Genomic DNA, 18,183 nt, shown 5'->3' on the forward strand with positions numbered 1-18,183 from the left:
CTGCAGGCATTAAGAACGGGCCTGGTGTAGCCCTTTGCTCACCATTCCGAGGGCCTCGCAGAAAATATACAAGGTCTCAGGGCAGTAATGACAGCGTGGGTGCTAATAGAGGCTCGGGTGATAAAATGGTAGATAAGTGCTCTTACTCTGGATTAATTTCCCAAAAAAGCATCTTGTTTGTTTTCGAGAGCCTTTAAAAGTGTTCTTGGCTCTGATCAACTGTACCAAGACAAGCTCTTTCAACTCTGCTATCCTTTCTATAAGACTGGAGAAGGCGAGCATTTTCCTGTAAAAATACCTGTCGCACTAGAAACCTGATGGAGCATCCCCCTCTATCAGCGGGCTCCATGATGACAAAGCAAAGTGAAAGAAAACGGGAGGCTGGGTGTGGTGGGTTTCTCTTAGCCTGGCTGGCTGGTTTCGAGTGAATCTTAGGCTTGCATATAAACAAAGCACCCACCCCCATAACTGATATGGCTCCTGGGCTTGGATTCCTCCTGCCCCTTCCATTTCAGAAATAATCTACTCTGATGAACGATTGACAGCGACCCCCAGTCTCTCAGCTAAACCAGGCTGGTTACCAGCAGGCAGACCTGAAAGATGGAACCAGTCCCCAGTGCTGTGATTCCAGCTAGAGAGGGGCAGGTGGAAAGCCAGGACGTGCACATTAACATTTTTCAGAATCGAGTGTTGTTGTACGTATTCTGCTTTCTGCCGTTGGCTCTGGTAATTGTGCATTGAGTGTATCTTTAGTTGAAGAGTCATCAAATAGCTTGGTGTCCAGCATTAGGCAAAAGACGGGTGGTATTTTGCGAGCTTAAAAGGAAGAGTCTGGATTTTAATAGTGGGTTTTAACTTCAGTGAAAGCTGCTACTGTTTTTGACACTCCCAATTCCTCTTGCAAATTGGCCCACGTAGACACAACTGCATTGCTCCGGAATACGGGAGCTAGAAAGTAAAAGTGACCACCTGAGAGAGCAAAGCTGACATTATTGCTGAATAAAATACTCCAAGCTGGCCAGAATAGTAAAGAATCATATTTTTGAAACTTTTTTTTTTTTTTTAAGAAACGAAAGGTACTAATAACCTGGGGGAAAAAAAAACTCGATTGATTTTGTAAGTACAGGAAAAGCATATTATGTTCTGTCCTAAGGGCCAAGAAAAGAAACTGTTAGAAAGTAGGAAAATGATGAATGCAGAAAATATCTTGCCTCTAGGACCTTTGGGGAGGGAGGGGGGACCTCCAGTCTGGACATTATACGCAAGAAAATAATAAACATGGCAGTGATCCCCAAATTCATTTTTAACCATTTTAGACACCCCTTAGCACAGGATTGGGATTTCATTTCCGTAATTGGTTTATGCTGGGAAAAGTTTTATACAAAATCCAGCCATTTGTAGAGAACTATACCCTTCTAATGTTTTTTCATCTTTCTGCCTCTGTATTTTGCTTCTTCGGGGGGAACTGTGGACAGTAAGATAAGCAAATGCACTTACACTCTAGGGCAGTGGTCAGCAAACTACAGAATTCGACCAAATCCACTTGCTGCCTATTGTTGTTTTTTTAAATAAAGCGTTACTGGAACATAGCCTCCTTCATTTAATTATATATCATCTGCGGCTGTTTTCATGCCGTGAGGGCAGAGTTGAGAAGCAGTAGAAATCATATAGCCCACAAAGCCTAAAACATTTGCAGTGGCCCTTTATAGTAACAGTTTGCCAACCCCTGCTGTAAAGGTAATTTCTTTTTCCCCCCAATAGGTGAATGGCACACAAGTGAATGTTCCATTTGTAACTGGACTGGCAACCAAAATCTACAGCAGCGAGGGGTTCCTGGTGATTGACACCAGCCCCGACATCCAGATCTACTACAATGGTTTCAATGTCATAAAAATCAGCATCAGCGACAGGCTGCAGAACAAAGTATGTGGCCTCTGTGGCAACTTCAACGGGGACTTAACCGACGATTATGTGACCTTGAGGGGGAAGCCAGTGGTGAGCAGCGTGGTGCTGGCCCAGAGCTGGAAAACCAATGGCATGCAGAAGAGGTGAGAGGTCTAGTTGCTAGGCTCAGTGGCCCAAATCCTCCCGCACCCGTGACAGGTATTGATGAGGAATGCACTTTCCATAGCATCACCACTCCCCTCCTGCAAAGGGTTGAGCCCCAGGTCTTTGGAGTTTCCAGAAGACAAATAGGTACATCAGAGGCCTCGGTCATTTCTTGAACAGCAGAGGAAGGAATTGGGCTTGGATGATCTGATTCTGAATTGGCATGGCATCCAGCCCCTGGCCAAAGAGAAGAGAGTGCCCAGGATTAGAACACTAAGGCCTTGGCCAGCGCCCACCTGCTGGGAATTGGGCCAGAAGAAGGGCCACCTACCCCTTGCTCCCCAGGGCTGGGCCTAATTGTGTACCTGTGATTCTCACCGGGAGGCTGGGTTGAGGTAGTGCAGGTAGAGGTTGGTGGAGATCAGGAAAGCCTTTTTAAAAACAGAAGTCGCCAAGGTTCTTATGAGACGCCTCTCTTGCCAGCTGAGACAGAATGAACTAAACAGGCTATTCCAAAGGTGCGTAATTCAGGTCACCTCTGAGCTGCTGCATCATGTTAATACATTGCTGGATCTATAGATATGCTTCTTTTTCATGGTATTTCTTTCCTTGTATAATGGCTCAATGTCTTATACTTCAACCTACCGAACATCAGCTAAATACCAAGATGGGGAAATGATGCAGATGTAAACTCGATACTACCTCATAAATAAGACTATCCTGAATTATGGGACCGGGAGCTGGAAGAAAACCCCAGGGATACCTAGTCCAATCTCCTCCTTTTCTAGGCGAAATGGAAGCTAGAGCAGAATAAGTTATGTGAGGGGCCCTGTAAGTGGCGAAGTCCAGAATCTCCTCCTGAGGAACTGTGATTCTGTTTGAGTTCCTCCCTCCCTCCTCCCCTTCCTTCCTTTTCTTCCTTCCTCCCTCCCTCCCTCCCTTCCTTCCTCTTCTTCCTTTATAAACTATTTCAGCTGGATACCAATTTTCTTGTCAAGGTTTGCTTTTGGTCTCTGCTAGCTATACTGGAAGTGGTCTCCAAGGCTTCTAGACAACTGTTCTACCAACTATCATTATTATTATTGATTAATAATAATGGTAACTCTCATTCTTATTATAGTTATAAGTGGTTATTTTATCAATGCCTCTTCACAGTTATTGTATCAATTGTATCAAAGGTTAACAGTTATATGAGTATCTGCCTTTCGACTGACACTCTGGCTCACCCACCCACTACTTTAGTTTACTCTCACTTCTGCCAGTGATACCAACAGGAGAAACTACTGGGGCACCCGGGTGGCTCAGTCGGTTAAGCATCCGACTTCGGTTCAGATCATTCTCTCGCGGTCCGTGAGTTCGAGCCTCACGTCGGGCTCTGTGCTGACAGCTCAGAGCCTGGAATCTGCTTCAGATTCTGTGTCTCCCTCTCTCTCTGCCCCTCTCCCATTCGTAATCTGTTTCTCTCTCTCTCTCTCTCTCTCTCTCTCTCTCTCTCAAAAAAAAAAAAAAAAAAAAAACCAAAACAGTAGAAACTGCTGTGTCGTTTTCTGGGCTGGAGAGACTGAGACCAGTCCTACCTGACTTATGTGAGATTACATAGCCAATTAGCATTGGAATCCGTGCGCTTGCCTCACTTCTGGGTTAGCAGAAGAGGTAACAGATGGGGTCTTCCCTTCCACCGGGGGTCTCGGGCGGTGGTTTTGGCATCACGTTATCTGACGAGACTTGTCGCCCCCAGCTGTAATGAGCTGCAGTTCTCGCAGTATGCGGCCATGTGTGACAACGTGCACATCCAGATGATGCAGGGCGACGGCTACTGCCTGAAGCTCACGGACATGAAGGGCTTCTTCCAGCCGTGCTACGGGCTCCTCGACCCCCTCCCCTTCTACGAGTCCTGCTACCTGGACGGCTGCTACAACCACAAGAAGTTCCAGCTGTGTGGCTCCCTGGCCGCCTACGGGGAGTCCTGTCGCTCCTTCGGGATCCTCAGCACTGAGTGGATTGAGAAGGAGAATTGCTGTAAGAGAATTATTTTATTCCTGCGGATTCTTTCCCGAGTTAAAAGCACAGCTTTGCTGGCCGACACCACCGGCCCCACCTTTAGCCACAGGGCTGCCCCCAGGGTCGAGGAGTGGAGAGCTACTGCAGAGATTGTATGGGGGGCATTTCGGGGGAGCCTCACTCGCCTGCGGTTCCTGTCCAGCTCTGGAATTTGGGACACCGGCTTGGGCAGATGAGGTTCTCTGGGTTGGAGGAGCACCAGTTTAGTGACGTATGAGGTACAGGGACACAGTATGGCATCTTGATTGATGTCAGGCCTCAAATTCAGCTCTTCCCCGGCTCCTTTACCATGGGTCAGAGCCTAGCTCAGAAAGGGAAGGCTTGTGGCAATCGGTGAGCTGAGTTGGGATCGAGCTGACTGTGCCTGGCTTGAAAGGAAGCTGCGGTTGGATTTATAAAAGGATTGTACATATATTAAATTAGGTGACAAAAAAAGATCTATAAAATTGTTTTAATGTTTATTTTTGAGAGGGAGTATATGCAGAGGGGAAGAGAGAGAGAAGGAGACAGAGGATCCCAAGCCCTATGTGGGGCTCGAATCCACGAGCCATGAGATCATGACCTAAAACCGAAGTCGGACACTTCACCGACTGAGCCACCCGGGTGCCCCAGTAAGAAATACTGTAATAGTAAGAAATACTGTAATAGTAAGAAAACTATTTTGAGATTTACGTCCATTATACTGTTTGTCCATCTTCTTACTATGTGAATCAAATAGATGGAGCAAATCTGCATATAAATACCTATAAATGTGTCATATATGTGTATGTGTCCATATACATAATGGTCACCTGTCCCATTAATGCAGGACGATATGGTGGCCAACAGGATGTGTGCATGTTCCTTGACACGCACCATTAACCTGGACCACCGTGAAAACGGGCACATTGCAAGACCGCGCGCATTTCAGTAAATTTGCAGACGACGCCCGACCCAGTGTAGGGATGTGCTTAATTCAGAACCTAAGCACAGTGAGGTAGATTCAAATATGTATCCAGTGACTTAAGAAACTCTTAACAGGCAAACTACTAGTCTCTGTTGGAAACCAACATAAGTTGTTTTTGATGACTTTAATATTTTGCCCTGTTGTGTTAATAAGCAACACTTTAAATGAAATGAACTGTTTTAAAACTTGAAAAACTTCTCTCTGTGTAAGGGCGTGTCTTATTTGCCAGCTGGTGTAAGGGCCACCGTATTTGTAGGCTATCACCTCCACACTTTCCATTATTCTCTGGGGTTGTTTTCAGGTTGTGTTAATCACCCATAACATTTGTTGACCGGCTGCTGTGGGCTTAGCCCTGTCTAGGTCCACGCACTCGTCACATGAAGGGATCTTTATAAAAGGAAGCCATTAAAAAAGAAATGTATTTACGTTATGCTGATGGTTCCCCTTTAGTCATGCTTCTGGGGATTAAGACGGGGTGATACTAAGCCATTAGCAGAGGTGAACGTCAGCTGGGTCAGGGGAGGCATCTGAGACACACGGGGGCTTTGCTTTGTTTTTAAATTCTTGAAGCTAACTTGGCTCACGCTGGGATTGAACAGGTGTTTCTTTAAGTACTCACCATTCTGTGCCATGACGAATAGGAGGATTTCTATATCTGACAGGGGGAGAGCTTCTTTAAATAAAGAAATGAGCGTCCAAAAGAAGATGCTCTCAATTAGTGTTTCTCAAACTGAGGAGTTGACGGTCTTACAGGTGGTCTGTGGACTCATCTGCTATGGAAATAATTATTTACAATATGATGATGATGGCACTCCACATACGTTTGTTTCTTCCTTACAGTTTTACTGTTGTTGGCAAAATAGTAGAATTAATCTAAGTCATTGCTGGCGAGTTGCATGTAGGTTTTGGTTTGTCTATTTTTATAAAATTAAGTACATAGACATTTATGGGAAAAGGAGAACGTGAATCAGAACAGACCAGGAAGTCCTATCTGAAGGACCTCTCTGGGATTTTACTGGCCCTAAGATTTTCGTTCTTTCTTTTTTTTTTAATGTTTATTTATATTTGACAGAGAGAGAGAGAGAGAGAGAGAGAGAGAGAGAGAGAGAGAGAATGAGCGGGGGAGGGGTAGAGAGAGAGGGAGACAGAATCCGAAGCAGGCTCCAGGCTCCCAGCCATCGGCACGGAGCCCGACGCAGGACTCGAACCCACAGACCGCGAGATCATGACCTGAGCCGAAGTCGGACGCTCAACTGACTGAGCCACCCAGGCACCCCTAAAATTTTCATTCCTGACGGATATTTATTGAACACTCAACCGTGAGGCGTCTGGGTGCGGGGAATATGGAGATAAATGATTGGACCCTACTCTGTATAAGTACAAAGAGACAAATGTGTGTAATGGTAGAACAGTGTGGTGGGAACATTAATCGTGCTGTATCTTGGCAGTTCTCAGTGTCTCTGCCCTCCATCCTCGCCACTTACCTTCCAGTGTGCGGACCTTGGGCAAGTTTCAGCTGTGAAACGGGGGCTACTCGGGTCGCAGAGCATGTGTGAGGGTCGGAGGAGACAATGCAACCAAAGCGTGAAGCCCAGTGCCGAGCCCAGAGCAGGGGCCCCGCCGCTAGCTGTTGTCATCGTTTTCTGGAAGCTGGCTCTGTCTGTTGATTCCCAGCTGCCCTCTGACCACCACCAATTCCGTGACAATGGCAAGTCCAGAGTATAGCCACATGCTAGCAAGCGTGGGTGTGAAAATCAAGTCGTGCGTGTTTCTGTTTGTTTTCCTTTTTAGCAGGAGTGGTTGAAGATCCCTGTGTGGGGGCAGACTGTCCCAACCGGACCTGTGAGCTGGAAAATGGAGGAGAGCTGTGTGGCTGCATCGAGCCGCCCCCCTATGGAAACAGTGAGTGACACCTGCCCCCTCCCTGTGCGGACAGACCCCCACGGGGGAGGCCTGGTGGCTGCACCGCAGGGCAGCTGGGGTGGAGCCCACGCGTCCCGTACTAGCTAGAGACCCACATAGCGGAGGTTTCACGAGGAGCATCGATCGAAGCAGGACGAGGAAGCCATCTGACATCTTCAAAGCAGGCTAATGTTCATCTCCTCATAGTGACATCCTTTTCTTCGATAAATGATAACATCTAGATGTGTACATGAATAGAATCAGCCACTTCCACCTGTGGCCGTGTTCAACATCACAGAGATCCGAATTGATCCTCTAGACTCGCGGCAAAGTAGTGTAGTTTGGCGAAAACATGTGAGCCTCAGAGCGAGAGCGCCAGGGGCCCTAAAGGCAGATTAATTGGTTCTGAAGACACAAGGGCAGTCTCTGATGCTGACAGTACATAACCAGGACCCCAGGCCCTGCTCCGAGCCGCAGTCCCCCGGAAGGTAGGAAAGGCCTTGTCCCCGCCGGGCGCACCCGTGAGGTCGGCCTGAGGGGGGGCTGCGTTGCACCCCCGCCTCCCCGCCCCGGCCCGAACCGGGTCACTCGGGAGGCACGCGCTGACCATAACATCGTCATTGACCAGAAGACTCCCTCGGAGGGTGCCGTTCAAGGGCTTCACCCGAGCAGATCAAACGTGACCCTGTGTTTCTATAGTGCTCATTAGCCCGTGTTTATGTACTCAGAGAAAATGTCAGTTGGTGCCTTATCGTGTCAGAAAGCAAGAGCTCCTGACACTCGCCTGGGAACCCGCGGGGGTCCTCGGGGTGGGCTGCCCAGGGCTGCTCCCACCTGGGGGCGCACCCGTTAGCCTTAGCCGGGCTCCACAGTGAGCTCCCTGGGGAAAGTAGCTCCCGCCAGAGTGGGGCGGAGCCCTGGGTCTGGGAAGAAAAGACAAAACACAATCTGTTAGCGTTTCCATCTTAAAAAAAATAAAAATAAAATAAAATAAAATAAAATAAAATAAAATAAAAGCTTAACAACGCCCCGGTTTTTGCCTTGAATGCATGCAAACGTGCATTTGGTTGGATCAAAGCTTAATTAGAAGTGTCCCAGCATTTGCGTGAGGATATTAGCCTCTTCCAAAGCAAACGGTGATGGGATGCCTCGCCCCCACCCTGCAGCACCACCGGCCCCCACTGACTGGCCTTTTGTGATAACTGTCCCCACAGACTCACATGACATTATTGATGCAGAGGTAACCTGCAAGGCGGCCCAGATGGAAGTGTCCATATCTAAGTGCAAACTCTTCCAGCTCGGCTTTGAGAGGGAGGGTGTGAGGATCAATGACAGACGGTGCTCCCACATCGAGGGGGAAGACTTCATCTCCTTTCAGATCAACAACACCAAAGGGAACTGTGGCAACATTGTACAGGTGAGAAACCTGGGGCCGGAAAGAACATCGGGCCGAGGTGGGGACAGCTCTGGGTGTTTTGCACGTGGGTTGTCCTCAAAGCCAACCTCCCGGGGGGTCTGCTTAGAAAGATCCTCCCCGGAAAACAGCACAAGGCATATGTGAAATGAAAGACATCAAGGAGAATAGGGGCACCCGGGTGGCTCCGTCAGTCAAGCACTGATTCTTGGTTTCAGCTCAAGCTGTGATCTTGTGGTTTGTGAGTTCGAGCCCCACGTCGGGGTCTGCGCTCACAGTAGGGAGCCTGCTTGAGAGTCTCTCTCTCTCTCTCTCTCTCTCTCTCTCAAAATAAATAAACAAACGTTAAAAAATTGAAAAAAAAAAGACATCAAGGAGAATAATTGGTGCTAAGTAGTTTGTTGAACTGAAAGATCATGATAAGTGACAGACTCCTGTCCTTGATTTACACTGTCTGCTGTTGTCCTTTGCCTAGCACATCGACAAATTTTTGTTACCTTGCTCCTGCTTCTCTTGTTCTTCTGGGTAAATACAGCTGGGTTCAGCTGTTTTGGGGGGTAAGGGTGTCCCAGACATCATTTAACAATTGGCTGCACACTCTCAACAATAGCCACATTATGGAAAGAGCCTAAATGTCCATCAACTGATGAATGGATAAAGAAATTGTGGTTTATATACACAATGGAGTACTACGTGGCAGTGAGAAAGAATGAAATATGGCCCTTTGTAGCAACGTGGACGGAACTGGAGAGTGTTAGGCTAAGTGAAATAAGCCATACAGAGAAAGACAAATACCATATGTTTTCACTCTTATGTGGATCCTGAGAAACTTAACAGGAACCCATGGGAGAGGGAAAGGAAAAAAAAAAAAGGTTAGAGTGGGAGAGAGCCAAAGCATAAGAGACTCTTAAAAAATGAGAACAAACTGAGGACTGATGGGGGTGGGAGATGGGTATTGAAGAGGGCATCTTTTGGGATGAGCACTGGGTGTTGTATGGAAACCAATTTGACAATAAATTTCATATATTTAAAAAAAACAGTTGGCCGCAGAAATACAGCAAGGTCCCACCTTTAGTGTCAGATTGTCCTACTTATATTTGGCAAACCATCTTGATTCTCTTCCTCCTGTTCCTTCCTGCTGTCTTTAAAAAAAAAAAAAATATATATATATATATATATATATATATATATATATATATATGCATTCATTAACTCAAAAGGAGTGAGCAGGTGAAACTTAAATTTGTTCCTCTTGGTCCTTGTGGGAAGGTCCGGTAGAAGATCTGGTGGAGGAGAGATTTTGAATTAGGACTTGAAGAAGATTTATGACCCTGGGATAGCAATACTTCATGCTGTCCCGAGCTTGGGTTCCCACAGATAACTGGGGCCGGTTGTAGTTAGAATTCAGGGTACATGAATTCACCCTCGGTGGACACTCAAGGTTATCAGCCTGAAGGGTGCCATTGGCATCTAATGCGACATTTTTTGTTGTTGTTGTTGTTAGTAAATGCTGAAGCTAGCTCAATAGTGACTTATACCAGCCTCTGGATTATGTATGGAATGAAGCCATTTCTCTACTTTCGGGGCTGTGGATTTGAAATGCAAGCCACTTATTCACTCCCCCCTTTAATGATTTCTGACCTTCCTTTGCAGTCCAATGGCACTCATATCATGTATAAAAACACAATCTGGATCGAAAGTGCCAACAACACTGGCAACATCATCACTAGGGACCGGACGATCAATGTGGAATTTTCGTGTGCTTACGAGCTGGATATCAAGATCTCTTTAGATTCTGTTATAAAGCCTATGCTAAGGTAAAGAATCTCACGGGCTGTGCACATTGCTTTGTCTTTTCCTTGACAGTTGAGGTTAGCATAATCAAAATTGCTAGCATTTGTCTTTGAAGCACTGGGGAAGAAATAGTTCCTATTTTCTTCACCTAAATGCCTTGGACCAGCACTGTGTAACAGAACTTTCTACAGTGATGGAAATGTACTGTATCTGTACTATCCAATAAAATAGCTGTATATGGAAATTGAGCAATTGAAATGTGGCTAGGGGTGCTGAGGAATTGAATTTTTAATTTAATTTTATTTTAATTGCCACACGTGGCTTACGGGTACCATTTTGGACTTAGACTTTTCTGTCGTCTGCTTTGCCTTCCCTCTGCATTTTCAGCTTGAAACTGGTAGTAACTGCATAAATATGATTGTTTGGCATTCCTCCTCACTGCATGCTTATTTCCCTTTCAGTGTCATTAACCTCACAGTTCCAACCCAAGAAGGCAGCTTCACCACCAAGATGGCGCTCTACAAAAACGCCTCCTACAAACATCCTTACCGCCAGGGTGAAGTGGTGTTGACGACTCGAGATGTGCTGTACGTCGGGGTCTTTGTGGTCGGCGCTGACGCCACACATTTGATCCTGACGCTGAACAAGTGCTATGCCACCCCGTCCCGAGACAGCAATGACAAACTCCGATACTTCATCATTGAAGGGGGGTGAGTGGCCTCCTCTCAGAGGACCGTCTGAGAGCTTTTAGGGTAATATTCACCAGTACCAGTTTGTAGAGAAGGTTTTAGAGAAGAGAATGGGAAGGGGTATTTGTGCTGTGCATCCAGGAACTCTAATTCTCTGAACATACCTGTGAGGTAGACATTGTAAGCCTCACTTTCTACCCTAGCAGGCTGAGGCTTCGGGAGACCAAGCCACTTGCTTCAAGTCACACAGCAACGTAGTGGTGGGTCCCCAAGTCCTGTGGCAGTCACTACAGAATGCTTTATTCTCACGGTGATCAGAGAGGGGATCGTGTCCTGCCTATTTGAATTGCAGTCTGAGAGAAATGGGGATCACCTGCCAAAGAAGGAATGCCACAACTACAGTCTGGCGAACAGGACATCCATCAGAATATAAAAAGAGCTAGAACCGTAGAAGAGAAGAAACAGAAGCACAGAATACACTACAATCGTTTATAAAATCGATGACTTTTGTTTTATTCACTGCTATATGCCCAGCACCTACTGTGTGCCCTGACACATATGGAACAAAATTTATTGAATGAATAAAGAAGAAGAAAAGACTACAGACCAATAATAATTATTTTTCCTTTTTATTTATTCATTAAAATTTTTTTTATATTTTATTTTTGAGAGGGAAAGAGAAAGAGTGAAAACAGTGGTTGGGTGGGGGGGGGGGGGGGGGAACAGAGAGAGAGGGAGACACAGAATCCAAAGCAGGCTCCAGGCTCCCATCTGTCAGCACAGGGCCTGACACGGGACTCCGACCCACGAACTGAGAGATCATGACCTGAGCCGAAGTAGGACATTTAACCAACTGAGCCACCCAGGCACCCCAATTTTTCTTTTTTAAAAACACATACGGGTTATGTCAAGCAACGGTAATTCTAGCTGGGTATGAAAATCTACTAGTGAAAAGACTAACAGGAGAAAAGCATACAATATATTGAATACCAGTTCTCTGTGATACTGAAAGCCTTCATGAGGAAATGAGGATCTCAAGAAGTGGTTGAACCTGAGTATTTTTTGCTAGGTTAGGTGAAGAGTAGACAGTCACGGACAAGTATGAGAGGTCAAAGGGTATGAGGTCAGTATGGTAAACGGGAGGAGCTTAGCAAAGCCTGTTAGGATTCTTCTTGCTGTCCCTTTGTCTTTGGAGATAAGGATGTTCCTTTCCTGCAGGTGTTGGGTGGGGGGCACCTCTCACATGAGGGCCCTGTGACCTGTTTCAGGGACAAAGAGTCAGGGAAAGGTCAGAGTGACCTTTCTGCTTCTGCTTTTCTCAAACTCCTTCACCTTAAAATATTAAGTATGCCAAGGTGCCAGATTTGAGGGGTAGCATGTCCTGAATCCTATCCCCAGCCTGGGCCGACACCTACCCTGGCGTGTCAGGGAGCATTATAGATACTATAATTAGTTTTAGGGTTGAAAAGGAAGAGTTTTCCCAAAAGAAGGTGTGGTTCTGGGCAAACCATGGATAACCACTATTTTTACAGATTAAACAGGTTCAGAGATGTTAGGTACACAGCTCACCCAAGGCCACTCAACTTACCAGGGGCAGAAGAAGAATCTTTCCAAGTATCAGGACACACCGCCACCCTAAGTGGTCAGACGGGGCTTGTGGCAGGGGTCGCTGAGGGATTTGTCTTCCTGAGCTGGTTCTTAGCCTCCTTGGAGGCAAAGGGAGGGACTTGGTGACTACTGGATAACTCACAGTGTGGATTTCTCTCCTTCCCATCATAGTCCTTTCCCTAAGGGATAGAGCTCAGATATGAGCCCCTGTAGTGTTGCAAGCCTGGTTGTAGGGTCTGTGCCTCCTTTGAAGGACACAGTGGTTGGCAGTTTTATTTTATTTTATTTTTTAAGTTTTTAAAATTTATTTTCAGACAGAGAGCATGAGTGGGGGATGGGCAGAGAGGGGGTGGGGGGAGAGAGAATCCCAAGTAGGCTCTGCACCATCAGCACAGGGCTCAACGAGGAGCTGGAACTCATGAACTATGAGATCATGATCTGAGCCAAAATCCAACACTTGACCAACTGAGCCACCCAGGCACCCCAGTGTTTGGCAGTTTTCAGATAGTGTTTAATACACTTGACCCAGAGAGGAGAGAGAATGAGCGAGTGAGCATGTTCATAAAACTGGGCCTGCCCCAGGGTCTGAGCAAAGGCCTTCAGATGAAACTGTTGTTTGATTTTGTCCTGTGAGGGAATTTTAACTCATGAGTCCTTCTGACCTTTCTTGAACGGATGTGGTTAATTGTTTTTCCAGTGAACTCATCTGGGCAAAAGTATGAGCAGCAAAATGGGTTCACTTCAGAATTTTGGGGGGTCAGCTCTTCCTCCGTGGCTCTGCAGAGGGTGGCAATGGCACCCCCAGTGACTCACGAGTCCCAGGTCTGGCTAAGACGGAAGGCCTGGGTGAAGGTTGGAGTGCTGTGAACATTTTAGAAACTTTGAACCAATTTAGATTATTCAAATGAATAACAGTGACAAGGAAAAGTATGGCAAGTAAGTTTTCATTTCAAAGCATTTAAGAGATTATTGCCTTGAAGACTAATTATAAAACCTAATAGGGGTGGGGGTGCTGAAGGATAACTTCAGTTTTTCATTTTCCTTATCACTAAACTGTTTAATCCTGTGGGCTCGGGGAAGGAGCGATTAAAAAAAAAAAAGAGTCACCCTTTTTATCTTTATCATTTTTAGATAACTTCTTGGCTCCTATAGGCCAGCATTAGTGATGGCGGCACAATCCATTCATTCCCTCGTTTGTCCCTTTACAGAGATGTTTAGATACTTCCCACGTGCCCTGCAGTGTGTTAGAGACACAGTGAGGATCACAGCCTGATTTTTTGCGCTCCAGGAATCCAGGAAAAGCCACCTGTTCTTGCCTGGTCAGGGCAGTGCGAGGGGTTATTTGTAGAGAAGGGGAGAGCTGTAGACTGGTGTTGGGGAAAGAGCGGGAGTAGGCATGGGAAGACTTTCCACTCATGTGGAAAGACCGTGGGGCCTAAGAGGCTGTGATGCATTTGGGGAGCTCTTAGGTAGCGGAGGCAGGTCTGTGTGCCTGAGGGAGGCCGGTGGCCCAATACCACAAGGGGTGGAGGCAGAGGGAGAGAAGAGGTGCACCTGCAGCCAAGGGAGCTTTAGGTCATCCTGGACTGGTCTTCCCTCTTCTCCAGCTCCCACCGATTTGAATATGTGGGAAGATGACCCCAGAGGGTTTTGATCAGGGGACCCTCCCCAGATGGATAACCAGAGAAAGTACAGCTGTAGCAAGGACTAATCGTGTGTGTGTGTTGAGTTGATATCACGACACTCTGTCGGTCGGGCAGTAAAGCACGACACTATGAGGGGCAGAATAGAAACTGAGGTGTAGGAAAGTCGGGGGCAGTTCCTGCAGTCATGTGGCTTTTATGCGCTTAGGATACTAGTTTGAGGTGTTATCTGATGCCTTTAAAGCCAACCGTGAAAATAAAGTGGGAGTAAATGTGACACCCACACGGTCCAGAGGTCACTCTCAAAGGCAAAGACGTTTTTACCTATTATGATGGTTTTATATGAAATAGAAGCAAACGTGTGAAGCGAAGATCCCATTTTCCTCTGAACAGGTGTCAGAACATTAAAGATAACACCATCGGCATCGAGGAGAACGGTGTCTCCCTAACCTGTCGCTTTCACGTCACCGTCTTCAAGTTCATCGGGGATTATGATGAAGTTCACCTTCACTGTGCAGTGTCACTGTGCGATTCAGAAAAGTACTCCTGTAAGATAGTAAGTGAGAGCGTGAAAATGAACTGCCTGGCCCTATTTCTCGCTGCCCCGCTTTTCCCAGCGTGGGGATCATGGACGCCAGGATCTGTGTGGCTCCTGAGAGTTCTTTGGGACTCACAGCACCTGGAAGTGGCTGAATTGGAAGCGTCCCCAGATGGGAAGCATCCCCAATGGCTCGTCTTTGGTGAGACCGTAAGAGAGAGGATGCGGTAGAATGGTGTCCATTTACTCTCCTTCTCTGTCTCTGAAATCTCTGTCGTGTGCATAGAGCACAAGACCAGGGTTTCTCAGACCTCGGCATTATTGACCTTTTGGACCAAATTGTTCTTGGTCATAGGGACGGTTCTGTGCACTGTAGGATGTTCAGCAGCGCCCCTGGCCTCTGCCCACTAGACGCAAATAGCACCTCCTCCCCAGCTGCCACACCCCAAAAATGCCCCCCAACACTGCCAAACATCCCTGGGGGAAGGAGGGGGCAAAATTGGCCCTGTTCAAGAACCACCACACCAGAGTCTCAAGGAGCCAGGCCACCTGAATCTGACAGGAACAGTGGGACCCAGCTCCACTACACTGTAGAGGCAGACCCCTGGGCTCAGGAATTTTCTGCCAGATGTTCTTCAGACAGTGACTTTCCTGCAATTCATCCAGATCCACGCCAGCCAGTGGCTCTGGAGAGGCTTCTGGAGGGGCTGTTGGAAGGTGGTGACAAACCAGTCATCTCTCCCATGTCAGGCTTACATCCACACCTGAGATCTTATTGCGCTGATATCAGCTCCCTAACTTTTAATATTCCAGCTTCACGTTCTCCCCAATGTTTGCAGAATCACACCATGAATTATGGTCAGAGCTACTTACAGATGCCGCTGCATACCTTATTGCCCGATGTGATCCAACAATCCCCGTTCCTGGGAAGGGAGCATCTTTGAATCTAATTCTTGTGCGAGGAATATATTTAATTCTGCTCAACATAAAGCCCAGAGTCCCAGTGGGCTCCATGATCAAGAATGCATTGGTTCTAATTAATCTGAGCAGCGATAGTGCTCGAGGCTGGGACCACTGCCTCTTTCGGAGGTGGAAACATGGTGAAGAATAAGTTATCAGCTTAATTGTGTGAAATTTTCCCTCTGGTGTTCTGTCTTTCAGAATTGCCCACAGAATTCCAGGATTGCCACAGATTATACCAAGGAACGTAAAGAGCAGATCATTTCAGTGGGACCTATTAGGAGAAAAAGTATGTATGTCCCCTCAAAACACGTTATAAATGATTAAAACAATGGGATTTGAAGGCCTGGACCAACTCTTGGGTGTGTTTCAACTACAATGTGAATCTGGCGAATGAGGAAGTTGAGGACACCAGGTGGAGAAGATGGGCCGCTTCCGTAATGAAGTCTTCTCACGGACTCCTAAAATCCCACGACAGCGTTGGGCTTTTCTTCTTCCTCTGCTTAAAGTCTCACCTTGAGATAGGAGTTCAAGACTTGACCTGTCTGAAGTTGACTTAACCAGCTGTTCTTTTTCAGGGCTGGACTGGTGTGAGGACAATGGAGGGTGTGAGCAGATTTGCACGAGCCGGGTAGACGGGCCGCTGTGCAGCTGTGTGACAGGAACCCTTCAGGAGGATGGCAAGAGCTGCCGAGGTAAATGCAACCTCCCGTTCAGGGCAGGTGGCTGGGAGCACAGGGAGCTCTTTCCCCTGAGTAGGAGACATTCATCTGTGAGGTCCCCCCAGCAAGTGACCTAAATTCCAGAAATTAAGATGGGAAGATGGAGACAGCACCGAGGAATTGTAGCACCATCTTGGAGAGAGAGAGAGAGAGAGAGAGAGAGAGAGAGAGAGAGAGAGATTTAACCTTTGAGTCTTGTTCTTTCATCTAAAAGATGAAGGTGATTTTTTTTTAAATAAGATATCCAACTGTTTAAGGACCAAATATTGGTGCTCAATCGGGTCACCAAGTGTACCTGGGCTGTGGTTGGGACTGGGGTGCTTGATCCAACAAACCTTAGCCCATGGTCTCCCTGAGGTTAGCAGGACTCTTCTAAAGGTTGAGTTAATTCTGCTGCTTTCCTGCCTCAGTCAGCACCATTTGGATAAAGTGAGTCCTTGGCCATGAAGAAAGTGGGTTCGTTTGTTTGGTTGAGTACCACAAAGTGTTTCTGATTCCTGTCCAACAGGTATTTTCCTTCACAGGACTTACTATGTTCCTCTCTGTTCACAGCATCCAATTCTTCCACTGAACTTCAAGTTTGGACGCTGCTTCTCATCATGACCCAGATTTCACTATGGCATTTTGTCTATAAATCAGGCATGACCTCATAATTAACTCAAGGTTGCTATATAACGTACTGTAATTTACTGCAACTCCCTGTAGGATAAAAGGTGTGTACCCTTAAGTCAAAACCTATTTGAAAATGTCCAGCAATTCTCAAAGTGTAACCACCTGCCTCAAACAGTCTGAGTCCCAGAAATGAGTGAAATTCCAAGCTCCACTTGCAAAGCCCACAACGGGGCTTCTAAAAGCCAGTTGTGGAAAAAGCACGTAACTTGCCTAAAATTTCCAAACAGTTGTCACTAGAAACTTCGGTTCACGTGAAAAACCAGTAAAGGAAAAAAAAAAAAAATCCTGGTTAGAGAAGTCTGACCAGAAATCTAACCAGAGAAATCTGTCAAGCCAGTGCTATTTCTGGATCACAGTTTTTCACAGAGAAAGGGCCTGTTGGAACAATATTGAGAAGCAATGACTGGAAGGTTTGGGTCTAAGGAATCTTTCTGATGTTTGGAAGTGTCTGATCTCTGATACGTACGTGTTGCTCACTTCTGTTTATGATGAGCTCCTCCTTCCCTCCCCCCGTGTCCCTCAATCTTGCCATGGCAGCTCGGCAGATTGTTTGCAGACCCGGGGAACCCTGTCTCCATCCCCCACCCGGACCCTTCTCTTTTACAAATCAACCAAATAATTTTTAATGTATTTTATGCTTAAATAAACTTTGTGTTCAAGTATTCTCATCACTCAGTGACTGAAGGAATTTTTGCTGATATTAGGCTTTGCACACCAAATAGCACGCTCTGATTTCAAAAATCAGCAGCGATTGGACCGGGTAGATAACTGCTGGCTAGAGCTTTAATGGGATTTTGTTACATGGCCATTCGTGTGGACTTTACAGAGCATCAGCAGGACGTTACCGGGCAGCGTGGAAGAGAAGCAGGTAGTGTTCTCTTTTGTATGTGGTACACAAACTCGCATTTGCTGTAATTATCTGCCAAATGGGGGACTGCTAAATATATCCGTGGGCCGCCTCTCTTTTTTAAGGTTAAAAACAAAGTAAAACCCACTTCAAGTTTATTTTGAAGTTGTTTTGGATTGAAGCTGATGGTATTTTTATATTTTTCTGGGAACTCTGAGAAGCTGAGCATAAATCCTAGTGTCCTTGACCATGGGTGTGGATATGATTAGCGTTGTCTTGCATGCAACAGGCACCTGTCCCTGGGCTGAGGAAGCTGGGGTGTAGACGCAGTCTGTGCT

The 18,183-nt window shown here is 46.5% G+C and overlaps 1 protein-coding gene across 1 annotated transcript in view; it reads left to right on the top strand.

The window, feature by feature from the left end:
* Positions 1-17,669, top strand: part of LOC122483080 (tubulin-specific chaperone cofactor E-like protein) — a 161,266-nt gene extending 143,597 nt beyond the window's left edge. The window contains exons 22-31 of the mRNA XM_043579646.1: positions 1,762-2,048; positions 3,788-4,068; positions 6,848-6,958; positions 8,173-8,375; positions 10,026-10,189; positions 10,628-10,876; positions 14,500-14,662; positions 15,806-15,893; positions 16,183-16,299; positions 16,879-17,669. Coding sequence (XP_043435581.1) covers positions 1,762-2,048; positions 3,788-4,068; positions 6,848-6,958; positions 8,173-8,375; positions 10,026-10,189; positions 10,628-10,876; positions 14,500-14,662; positions 15,806-15,893; positions 16,183-16,299; positions 16,879-16,979 — 1,764 coding nt within the window. The 3' untranslated portion in view covers positions 16,980-17,669. The remainder of the gene's footprint in view (positions 1-1,761; positions 2,049-3,787; positions 4,069-6,847; positions 6,959-8,172; positions 8,376-10,025; positions 10,190-10,627; positions 10,877-14,499; positions 14,663-15,805; positions 15,894-16,182; positions 16,300-16,878) is intronic.
* Positions 17,670-18,183: the final 514 nt, after the last annotated feature.

This window comes from Prionailurus bengalensis, chromosome D1 (assembly GCF_016509475.1).
Source record: "Prionailurus bengalensis isolate Pbe53 chromosome D1, Fcat_Pben_1.1_paternal_pri, whole genome shotgun sequence".
In the NCBI taxonomy this organism is placed as follows: domain Eukaryota; kingdom Metazoa; phylum Chordata; class Mammalia; order Carnivora; family Felidae; genus Prionailurus; species Prionailurus bengalensis.